At 38.7% G+C, this 12695-nt stretch overlaps 1 protein-coding gene across 1 annotated transcript in view; it reads left to right on the plus strand.

The window, feature by feature from the left end:
* The window catches only part of MRC1 (mannose receptor C-type 1), a 96475-nt gene that overhangs the window by 53543 nt on the left and 30237 nt on the right, over nt 1-12695 (plus strand). Inside the window, exons 12-19 of the mRNA XM_065872619.1 lie at nt 1374-1573; nt 3915-4042; nt 4517-4604; nt 5761-5905; nt 7749-7790; nt 9055-9218; nt 10248-10315; nt 11587-11687. Coding sequence (XP_065728691.1) covers nt 1374-1573; nt 3915-4042; nt 4517-4604; nt 5761-5905; nt 7749-7790; nt 9055-9218; nt 10248-10315; nt 11587-11687 — 936 coding nt within the window. The remainder of the gene's footprint in view (nt 1-1373; nt 1574-3914; nt 4043-4516; nt 4605-5760; nt 5906-7748; nt 7791-9054; nt 9219-10247; nt 10316-11586; nt 11688-12695) is intronic.

Below are 12695 nucleotides of genomic sequence, written 5' to 3' on the forward strand. Positions count from 1 at the left end.
TGTTTCATTGTGCCTGGATAAAAAGCTAAAGAAGGAATAATATAGCTTAAGGGCACAAATTAACTCCTTGGCCTAATAAGTCCTAATCTTCAGAAGTTTTAAAAATTTGTATCCTCAGCTGTCAATAAGGAAAAGAGATCAGTAATTTGGATAGTGTGATTTTTGTTTAATTATTGAACATTCTGAAAAATAGTAAGACTTCAGTTTATTTTGAAAGAACAGGGCAGTATATTAAGAGCTGTGTGCATGTTTTTGTTTTTTTGAAGGGTGATAATTCTTACTCTCCAGGCAAAACTCCTTCATTTCACTGGTGTTGATCATTTAGTAGTAGCATTCTGAGAGATTAATCCTGTAACATCCTTAGGGAATAAAAATGGATCAAACCCGAGTCATAGGGAATTAGCAATCTTACAGAAAATACTTTGGGAAAAATATACCTCCCCAGAACTTTGAGAGTTACTTCTAAACATTTACTGCCTTTAAAAGGACAGCAATCAAAGACTATCTCATCTTAGCAGCAAGGAATCCTAATGTTTCCAAAGCTCTATCTTAATTACTATTTCGAAATAATGATGATGGTAAAACAGAAAGCTTCAAACCATGAAGCTTAGTGTAGTCCCCACTGTCTTTTATGTACTTTTTTATCCATTAAAGCTGGCGTGCATCACAACTCTGTAAGGTAGGTAGCAGTATTTGCATTTTAAGATGAGGAAATGGGTTCATAGTAGTTGAGTAATTGATCTAAAATCTCTAGCTCAGGTGTGTCTCATTTTGAAGTCCAAAGAACTTCTGTTTTCAGATATCTACATGGACCCCAGGGGGAAAAATAACAGATCTTAAATAATTTTTTTTAAAAAAGAAAGAAACATCAAAACCCCATTATTTTTGGGTATATGTACGTGTATAACTGAATCACTTTGCTGTACACCTGAAACTAACACAACATTGTAAATCAACTAGACAGCGATATAAAATAAAAAATAAATTCAAAAAAACCAACTTCCTTGGGAAAAGAAACCCAAAACATTATTTTTGTCATTATGGTAAATTTTATCATACGAAAACTATTGTACTGTTAAATGTCTGTGTTGAGGGGGGCACCCTGCCAGATATTAGAAATACAAAATGTTACCAAAACCCTGAAATTTGAGATTATAATTCAGTTGGGGATACAGGCCACACAAATAAAAGGTAAATAATGGTTCAAAAATAGCACAAATCAGTTGCCAAATGCTGCAGGATCTCTCCTCTACATTTTCTCGTCACATGTAGATTCGATCCCACAGCTTGAGGCTCAGGTTTGAACGGTCTTCCGTGAACATAGCTGGCTTTCACAATCACTTGTTGAGTGAATTCTGCTTTGTTACCTGCAGGACGGAAAGCCGGGTGTGTTGCCATGAGAACTGGGGTCGCAGGGGGCTTGTGGGATGTCTTGAGATGTGAAGAAAAGGCAAAATTTGTGTGCAAACACTGGGCAGAAGGAGTAACTCGCCCACCAGAGCCTACAACCACCCCGGAACCCAAATGTCCAGAGGATTGGGGCACCTCCAGTAAAACAAGCTTGTGTTTCAAGGTAAGTCTCAATTGCTAAGCTCTTAAAGAATTTGGGATATGCTTCAGCCTAAAGAATCACGTAAGGAATTGAAACAAAACCAATGCCCAGGCTCCACCTGTAGAAATTCTGATTTTATTTATCTGGCAGGGGGCTGGGGCATCCACTGTTTTTAACGAGCTCTCCTTGCTAAGGACCAGTTGCTTTTAGACCAGCAAACATAACCCATACCACAAACGCAACTCGCAACAGCCTTTCTTCACCTGCTTTGCCTTCCTCACCTCCCACTCTTGGCATCTTTCCTCTCTCCCATGCTTGCTTGCCCTAGTATGAGCTCGCACTTCTTTTTATCTTAGTGAAATTTTCTGCTCCCCCTCATGTTAGCCTGTTGCATCCCATTTTGGCTCTGTTCTTGGAGCCCAAGCTTTAGGCTAAGTGAACTGATAAACGAATCTGCGATCATGTCACACTGGGATTCTAGAGAGAATACTCCCTTGTTCTGATTTAACCCTGGCTTATCATGCCTGATGAGAGATGAAAGACTTCCCGTAGGGGCACATGGACATTCAGTGACCTATAAATGACAGTTTGATATCCTGCCTTCAACCAATACATTCCTAGACTGGACCATCCATTTTCTCCTTATGCAATCAAGTTCACCCAAACAAAAAACATACCCCATACCCCAATGAATTAAGCATTTGAGTTTTTTTTCTCTCTCGTAAATCATATTCTTTCTAGAGAAGGTTGGGTTTAGCCAAATACAGCAATGCACTTATCTACCACTTAATGACATTATTCTCTAAAGGCCAGTCCTCTGGACTTCTTTTGTTCAGTCCTTTGAGGCACATGGCCCTGGCATGTTTTGTAAGACAGTTAGGCAAAGCTGACGAAGAACCTGAGTTACTAATGTGTCAGAATGAGGTTGTTTAGTCTCCTCTGAGTCGAGGGCTAGTTGAGCTTGTAACTTCTACTTAGCAGCAACAGAGACTCATTAGCCGTTCAATCCAGATTAGCCAGTCAAAGCTAAAAGCATAATTTACATAGAAGGGAACGTATTGAGCCAAGACAGGAGAGGATTTTACAAACGGATTGAGGACTAATGCAAAGCCAATCAGGTATTTGCTGCCTCTGGAAACTTTTGAGTTATTGCACAAAGGCCAGGTTCGACCTATGCACAGCCACTCGCCTGAGGGTGGCAGGCTATGGAGATGAGCTGCAGAATTTTTGAGAGAAGGAGTAGAATTCTCCAGAGCTGGGAAGTGAACCAGGGGTTCCAGCAGATGTTATCCAGGTGGATGTTCAACGAATCCAGATATGCGCTTCCCTAGAAATGATGGTTTTAGAGGTGCTTGGGGTAGGGTTTGTTTGAAAACATATAGACCGTCTTTGTACATATTAAGATGTGAGAGTTAGTAATAAAATTCAGCTGTTAGTAAATTGATTTAAGAAAATACAATCTTATATCACCATCTAACAACTTGAGATATTCACAGGAGTCTTGAGAATTACTGCAGTGGAAAGTTGCTCGAGTTACCTGTATCCAGATAACTCAAGTAAGGTCAAGATGAAGATTGCCTTGGGTTGCTCTATGACAACTGGGCAACCATAGTCCACTGGAAGCAAATCCCTTCTTCTACGAGCCCGCAATGGTGGGCACCACGTCTCATGAGAAATAATGAATGAAAATTATAAAAGTTGGTGGATACAATGAACTCCTTTACTGTTTGCATCCTGATGGGTATTTCCCATACCATCACTGTGGATAATATGACACATTATCTACATTCTATAAATCTTAGCTTTAGTTTAGCTTATATCCCATCTTTTTAGATGCTCTCCCCGATAAGTGTCAGTCGTGACACGTTCTCCAATCGCAATCGTTGTTAAAATATACATCCATAAGGAAAAAGGAAAAGGCAGTTTTAAGAACATAACAACAAAGTGTTGGAAGGCTGCTGCGTTATTCATTGTTTAAGCTAAACAGGATAACAAACTGTGGCGCAATCTTAGGGAGGTTATTACCCTTAAATTTTTAAAATTCATGTTTACTTTCTCTATATCAAGTTTCTTTTCATTCTCTTCCATCTCAATGCTACTTCTTACACTTAACCAAATTAATCCTATCTTCTACAGAAAGCTGTATGCCAAACCCATACGCCTAAAGCTTTTAATCTGACTTCTCCAGGTGCTATAAAATAAGTTCATTTTCTAAGGTTTTCTCAACAAAATCATCCCCCAAATTGGGGCCATTGTAATGTCTTGCTTTTCTATAAATGAAATCTCATCAAAAGTCGATTATTTCTCTTGGTTTGATAAGCTATGAAGTGTAAAATAAATTCTGAATCTGTATCACCTTTAGCTGTTTACAAAAGGAAAACATGAGAAGAAAACATGGTTTGAATCTCGAGATTTTTGTAGAGCTCTGGGTGGAGATCTAGCTAGTATCAATAATAAGGAGGAACAGCAAACAATATGGCGATTAATAACGTAAGTAGCTTTTCTATACAATACTCCTTTCTTTGACCCGTTGGGTGTTAATGATGTTGAGAAAATTCTCATATTTCCAGAATTGTTGGCTCCTTATGCTGCTGTGGATACATATATCATATCCTGAATCCGTGGGCACTTTTTGATTTAGTTTCACTTCTAAATGCTTTAATTTTATAGATATAAATCCTGTGATGAATTGCTCTATAAACGTATAAGACACTCAGTACATATTGTTAAATGAATGAGTACCTTCCAATGCTTTACAGTTCTTTCAAACAGCAGCTTGTTTTCAGGATATTTACAGGTTGTACCAAAATACACAACTGTTCCATAAAGCTTACATTTAGTCATTGAATCCCTTTACCTGTGTACTAACTAAGTTATGTTTTGGGGGTCATTTTCAAATTGGATTAGGACTCATAGGTAACCAAACTTGGTTCATAAGCTACCTTTATATCTTGTATGTTGCAGAGCTAGTGGAAGCTACCACGAACTGTTTTGGTTGGGACTGACATATGGAAGTCCTTCTGAGGGCTTTACTTGGAGTGATGGATCTCCTGTGAGTAATTTGACTTAACATATCATTTTCTTACTTTATCATGTATTTATTTTGGTATTAACCTTTTGGCTTACTCCAAATTTTTGGTAAGATGGGTTATTATGAGAGCTAGAGACCTTTTTCTATGCAAAATTAATGCTACTTTAGGACCATTATTCTGCCCCTGTCCCAGGACAGTTCTCCTGTTCACCCAAGGTGGAACATGGTGGACTGGATGAAAAAAATTAGGAAACTCATTCCCCTAATTGATATAAAATAATGTCTTCATTCTCTCGTGCCAAGTTGGTATGCAAGTAGCTAGACTTCTTAAAAATTGAGTGTTTTATGACCTCTTGTAGACTAGGAGGTGTGGAAACAACTTTTGATATTCCATTAGAAACCATTAGGCTTTGTCGGGGAAGTGAGAGGCTGTGGCACGTGCTGGCCATCATCACAGGAAGTGAATTTGTATACTTTCAGTTCTACTTCCTGTCCCAACCCATCAGCAACTTTTCAAGGTGCTCGGTAGGGTGGATTACTTGATGGCTCCATTGTTAACATGAATTTTATATTTAGATGTCTGGAAAATAGATCATGATGCTTATTCTAAAACCTTGTGGGCTATGATTCCACTCTGAGAACTCCGCAGAGGACCTAATCCCAGCCCTCCATTTATTCCCACTGTTCACTTTGGCAACGTTTGGTAGCTTCCTTAGTAACATTTCATAAGTCTTTTCTTTTGTAAGGAGAACTACTTATATTTCTCTCTCCTACCCCTCTAGTAAAAAGAAAGTTTCCAGTATCACAATGAAATATTATCCCTTAAGAATGAGTTATAAATTGAGGAACTCCCAATACTGAGAAGTGGAACTTTTTGCCAGGTTTTTCCTGTATACAAATCCCACTTTCATGGCCCTGGATCCATTCTATTTAATTAGGGGGAAAGAAATTTTATAATACTTAATAGCATACTCTATTTGACTTCAGAAGTTTCCATGTAATGAGAGCTATTTCTTTCCCAGCTGTGTTCATAAAACTTGTTTGCAAAACAAACCTATTGTGAAAAAAAACTGAAGCGATTAAGAAATGTAAACATCTTTCCTTTTGTGTTTGGATGGTTGATTGGCATTGGCTGATAAAAATGGCTAATGGTTGTAATGTAATGTTTCTAATATAGGTTTCCTATGAAAATTGGGCTTATGGAGAACCTAATAATTATCAAAATGTTGAGTACTGTGGTGAGTTGAAAGGTGACCCTGGTATGTCCTGGAACGATATTAACTGTGAACATCTTAACAACTGGATTTGCCAGATACGAAAAGGTATGATGATCTGTCCTCTCCTTTATCTCAGATTGGAGAACTAACCTCCAGTGATCCCAGTATCTTCCCTTTATCTGTGGAACCAAACAAACAAAATAAGGGAATTGGCAGGGGCCATCATTTCACAGGATAAGAATGAAGTCGCTGAGCACAGATAAATGTTCCAAAGGAACAGAAGATCAAAAGGCCACCCGGGAGTCCTGGACCAGAGTCACGTCCTCCAAAATAATTCCCACGAGCTGCGGTTCTTGCTCAGGTCCTATAGGCATGGGAGTGGGTAGGTGTTCTACTCTGTAAGCAGAGTAATGAGGGTGCGGTTTCTGTTTGGGCGTTTCCACCCTCTGACCCACGTTAGTCATCCAATAGGTGAAAGTTTCCCTCAGTCTGAATATGCTGCTTATGGATTTCTCAAGGAAATGTTCAATCAAAGAACTGGCGCCATTTTGAGGCCCCTGATGCTGTAAGACCCACCATGTTATTGATGGCCGCAAATGACCAATGCCTACTTATCCGTCATGATTTGTGACTCAGAAAGTTCCACATGTCCGAGTCAGATTCTTTCCAGATAAACAGGTCCACCCTTGAACCAAAATATGTATCACTTCCTCTTCTGTGGACAGATAAATGGAACCACGTCGCCTCCTGCTGTCGGGGATCCTTGGCTACTGTTCCAGCTCCATCGCTAAAGATACCGTGTCGCTCTCCTACTGTCTGTCTGCTTATTTTCTTTACTCTGGCTTATAGGAGTGTTCCCAATGTTTTCAGAATGGAAGAATAAATAGTGGCCAGTTTTTCTTTAAAAGTCTCTTAGCTACCAAAGACTAATTTCCTTTTGTATTATTAGTAGCTCTGTTCTTACAGATGTTAAATTCATTAAACCAAAAGCTAAGTAACTTGAGTCCTTTTATTGGATTCCAGCAAAGTCCAAGTATTAGCAACTACTTGGAAAGAAAAATATTTCATGTAATGTTTCATAAAACAAACATTTAGTAAGAATAAGTTTTCTTTTCTTTTTAATTTATTTTTGGCTGCGTTGGGTCTTCGTTGCTGCAGGCGAGCTTTCTCTAGCTGCAGCGAGCAAGGGCTTCTCTTGCTGCGGAGCACGGGCTCTAGGTGCACAGGCTTCAGTAGCTGTGTTGTGTGGCCTCAGTAGTTGTGGCTCACAGGCTCAGTAGTTGTGGCACACAGGCTTAGTTGCTCCGCGGCATGTGGGATCGAACCCGTGTCCCCTGCATTGGCAGGTGGATTCTTAATCACTGTGCTACCAGGGGAGCCCCAAGAATAAGTTTTTTGAAGAAACTATATTTTGTAAATAAATAGTTCGTATTTAATGGTTTCAAATAATGAAAATTTAAGTACTTTCACAGCTCGTTATAAGATGCACCACTGCAAAACGAACATCTGTTGAGCACTTTCTAAACACAAGTAACTCACATTTTACCCCATCTCTTTACGTGTGTGACTAACTCCTTTTTGCAGTTGAGAAAGTTAAGGGTAAGACATTTAACCCCCAAACTGGGATTTGAACTTAGACTTTCTGATTCCAAAACTCACGTTCTTTTCTTTCTTTTTTATGATGTTACTTTTGGGGCCTAAAAAACTGTCTTCCAATTTCTGGTGGTATTGTTGGACCTGGTCTGAATAACTCTTAACTCCTAATTCTGTTTCTCTTTATTCTTCTCCCCCACAACTGATAGGAGAATTGAAGATTGGGAGGGAGGAAGAGAAAGAGAGAGCAGTTAAGTTTTTAGCTATATTGACCCGTGAAAATAGTGAAACAAGAAGGATATGTAATAGCACAAGTTCAAGCACTGTTTATATCTAATTTTCTTTTGTTTTCCAGGACAAACGCCAAAGCCTGAGCCAACCCCAGCTCCTCAAGACAGTAGGTGTTTCCTTTTTTCCTGATTTCTATATTGATAGAAATAGAAAATAGATTCATTTTTTTCCTCTTTCCTTTCTCAATGGAAAAAAAAAAACAAACCAAAACCAAAACAGACAAACAAACCAAAAACCTTACCCTAGGAAGGTGGAGAGAAGGGGTTCTTAATATCTTTGCGAATCTCATGAAAGTTTGGCTCTACTCCTCCAGACTGATACTTCCATGCACAAACGTAAGGCATGTTAATATCACTTCTCAGCTTTCATGAATCAAATCCAAGGCCCTCATGTATTAGTTTCCTATGGCTGCTGTAACAAACTACCACAAGCTTGGTGGCTTAAAGCTACACACATTTATTCCCTTACAGTTCTGGAGGTCAGAGATGTGAACTCAGTTTCCCTGGGCTGAAATCAAGGGATAGGCAGGACCATGCTCCCTCCAGAGCCTCTAAGGGTGAATCTACTTCCTTGTCACAAGCTGCTAGAGCGGCATTCCTTGCATTTGTTGGTTCACGGCCCCTCCCTTTATCTTCAAAACCAGCAGTGTAGCATCTTCCTTCGTTTGTCACATCACCACCTTCTTCTGTACTCACATCTCCCTCTGTAAGGATACTGATGATTTACATTTAGGGCCCAACCAGATAATTTAGGGTAATCTCTCCATCTGAAGGTTCTTAACTTAATCATGTCTACAAAGTACGTTTTCCTGTATAACAGTCACAGATTCCAGAGATTAAGACCTGGGCATCTTTGGGGCTTTTACTCAGCCTACTATAGCACAGAACCATAGAATTCCATAGTTGGGAAAAAGCCTTCGGAACCCTCCTGGTACCTGAATTCCTTGGTTCTTCAATTACACATCGAAGCACCCAAGTCCATCTTTTACAAGTTCTTTGTTAGATCAAGATGAAAGTTGCTTTCTCACACTTTCCACTCTTTGAACCTAAAACATCATGGGTGCGTGTACGTCAATCTTTCCATCTCCTATTGATGAATGTAACATTGGGAGTTCTTTTACCCAATAATGATCCATGGAACTTAGCTGAGAAGAAAAGTAACTAGTTTTTACAGAGTTAGTGGAAAGTAGATATTTGGATTTAGGTGATTCAGTCTGTATTGGCATCAACTTCCTTCTCCTTCTGAGCTCTCAGAGCTGCAGATACCTCTGATAGCGCTACTCTGCTCTTTTCACTTTTGTGTGGCATACATACCAGATTCTTGAATTTGTCTAAATAAAATTCATCACCTTTTCTTCACTGATTTTTCAGATCCACCAATCACTGACGATGGGTGGGCTATTTACAAAGACTACCAGTATTACTTTAGCAAAGAGAAGGAAACCATGGACAAGGCACGAGAATTTTGCAAGAGGAATTTTGGTGATCTTGTTTCTATCCGAAGTGAAAGCGAAAAGAAGTTTCTATGGAAATATGTAAGCATATGATTAATTTCAGAATGGAACAGTGACATGTGCTAAGCAAGGACAATGTCTACGATTGCTACCCCGTGGTGCAATTTCCAATTAAGTGCTGAATTTGAACCTCCTAAGGTCAGGGGTAAAGATGTGAGTGTCAGGGCAGGGATGCTGGGTGTTAGCCATCGCAGAAGTGAATGACCTGATTGCTGGAGTATTCAGTGGAGAATCAGAGAACCCAGAAACAGTGTTTAGCCTGGGCTTTGGGAGAATCCAGACTTGATGGCTTTGAGTTCACTAATTTGATTTTCAAAGATTATCATTCTTAACTAGTTGTTATATATCAATCCTGGACCCTTTGTGTTTAGTGCAAGTTGATTATAATTTATGTCTTAACCAGATTCTTGGTTAATAGATAGTACAGCTTGATTATTCATATAAAAGTCTTTATTGGTTGTGCCGAAATTGTCAGCTAACAGTGAAGGTATAATTGGTTTTTTTCCAAGCGTCCTTGGCTTGATCTTTCTCTTTAAAAATCTTCATGGCATCTTTATTGTTTTCCAGAAAGGAGGTAAGAGGGAGAGAAGGAAAAAAATAAGTTCAACAATAAAAATTCATTTGATCACAAAGGTATTGGAGTGTAGCATGACTTATCTCCATCTTCGTAGATATACCATGGTTTGAAATTCTCAGGATATTTCCTAATATTGCACCAGTATATATGTGGGTGGAGAAGTCTTTCCTTAGACACATAATCCCAAATGGCTACTTTGTTTTAAAGAACGTCTTTAATAGTGTCTAATTACTAATGACATCTGATGTTACAGAGAATGTCTTAAGGTATTTGCTATATAAATGCAGGTTGTTATATAATGTGCATACTTTTCCACTTCTATGAAAACCATTGAATATACAACAAAGTTTCTGTCTGAATGCCTCCTTGGAAAAGTCCCCAAACAGCCTGCCTCGTTAATCTGTAGGTTTTATTTAAGAATTTGCTTATCATCTAAGTACAGATTAAACTGTATGTAAACTTCCATGTTCTAGGTCAACAGGAATGATGCACAGCCAGCATATTTTATTGGTCTATTGATCAGCTTGGATAAAAAGTTTACGTAAGTAAATCAAAATAAAACAACTTTACTTAGGACAGTGATCTGATGAGCAACACAAAGTGATTTTCAGATTTTGGTTCTGCTGAATAAATGTAAAAAAAAATCCTGCTGGGCTCTCAACCTACAAAGCACCTTAAAAACAAAAACCAATTTTTAAAAATCCTGTTAAATATTTCAGCATTATAAATCTCAAACAACTCAGACTCTGCTTGAATCTTGCAAAATGTCACCTCTCTTTGTTTCAGGAGGTCATCAACTGTTAGTTAATCGTCTGCTAGGAAGATATACAGATATGAATATTGAAATTATTTGAAAATTTATTCCCATTTGGACTGTCCTTGGTGCCTAAAACCAAAGGGGCCTTTCGTGTTGCCTCTCTTCCTGCTTTCGGAGCACTGCTTTGAAGTATTCTTTCAACTGACTGAAATGCTTTCCCTTCAAAGGAATGACTATACTGTTTTTCATTAGGTTCAGGGACCAGCAGAAGCTGCAGGAGGGAGGAAATTAGTACATTTTGGGGGGTTTCTTTCCTTGTTCATCTGTACCCACGTTCTTCTAAGTTTGAAGAGCAAGTTTGTCTTCCTGGCTCCTGCATAGGGGTATTAACCACATATGTTCCACGTGACTGCTGTTGCCATTTTTGGCAAGAAAGACCCAAACTCACTCTCATTATTTTTAAAGATCAGAAATGTGTGGTGCTCCTTTGGACAAGCATCCATTTTAACCATCCTCCAAATGAGAGGGTCGAATTCGGTGATCTCCTAGTCTCCTTCCAGCTAACAAACGGCCCCCGAATTTCCGTAATTTATGAAAACGAGTATTGGCTCACCTACCTTAGGGGAAACCAGAGTAAACATGAAAATCAGAGAAGAGGCCCAGTGAGAAACTCTGTATTCTCCATCTGTCTGTGGGTGGTTTTGTTTTGTGGGACTCGTGCCTAAGAAGTCCTATGGGAGGATGTTTACTTCTGGTGCACTTCCAGGGTAACTGGGATCTCCGTTTCTTCTCTCACATCAAGAATAAAAGTACTTCTTCCAGGGAGGGAAAAGAAAGCAGACGAGCCAGGCATCCAGTTACTACAGGAGACCTCAGTTCCCCGGGGCAGCACCCATGACCTGTAGGGGTTTCCTGCTGCTCTCTCTAGAAAACTCTTCTCTTTGCTTCAGATGCTGTGCTGTCTTCATCTTGATTGACTTGCCTGTTCCCACCGCTAGGCTGTAGCCAACTCTTCTGATTGGATTTTTGCTAACCGGCTGAATTTTCTTTTCCAGTTGGATGGATGGAAGCAAAGTGGATTATGTGGCTTGGGCCACAGGGGAACCCAATTTTGCAAATGATGATGAAAACTGTGTCACCATGTATTCAAATTCAGGTAGACAAGATCACAATCTTCTTGAATCTGCCTTGTGGTATGACGTGTCATTTGCTACATCTTTAGGCTAAAAGTAGCAAGTTGTGTGCTTAAATCAGACAAGAAAAGGAGAGAGAATCAAGGAGAATTCTAATTTTAGCAACATAACTGTTCAATTTGTAAAGAGAATGGATGCATAACGTTTACTCTAATTAAATGACACAATCTTCTCACTTCTCATTTTATGAAACATGTCTTCATGTTCTGAATGAGGAAAGTATCCAGAATGTTTATCTATCTCCTTTATCTCTATGTCTTTATCTGTAAAATGGGAATAATAACAGAATGTATCAGTTGTCGAGAAGAGTGAGATAATACATCTAAAACACTAAGCAAATGCTTCGTATATAAAGTTTATTAGATTATTATTATTAGCAATTACTGGCTATTTAGATAATAACCTGCAACATCTAGTATGTGCTTTGCTCATAGTAAACTCTCTATAAAGTTGAACTATTATTGGTTTAAGTGAAAGCGCAAAAGGGTATCACATAGATCTTTCTTATCTCTTGTGTAAAAATGATGTTTGTAGTATAAACCATTTTTAAGAATCCTTATAAAATATAAACACATTTTAAAAATTTATTTATTTTTTGGGGGGTAAGCTTTTTATTATCTTTTTTTTCCTTGTTGGTTATTTATTTTAAATATAGTAGGGTATACATGTCAATACCAAACTCCCTAACTATCCCCCCCGGTAACCATAAGTTCATTTTCTAAGTGTGTGAGTCCGTTTCTGTTTTGTAAATAAGTTCGTTTGTATCATTTTTTTTTTTAGATTCTGCATATAAGCAGTATCATATGATATTTCTCTTTCTCTTCCGGACTTATTTTACTCAGTATGACAGTCTCTAGGTCCATCCAGGTTGCTGCAAATGGCATTATTTTATTCTTTTTCATGGCTGAGCAATATTCCATTGTATACATGTACCACAACTCCTTTATCCATTCCTCTTTTGATGGACATTT

This window comes from Phocoena phocoena, chromosome 2 (genome assembly GCF_963924675.1).
Source record: "Phocoena phocoena chromosome 2, mPhoPho1.1, whole genome shotgun sequence".
NCBI classification, from domain to species: Eukaryota; Metazoa; Chordata; class Mammalia; order Artiodactyla; family Phocoenidae; genus Phocoena; species Phocoena phocoena.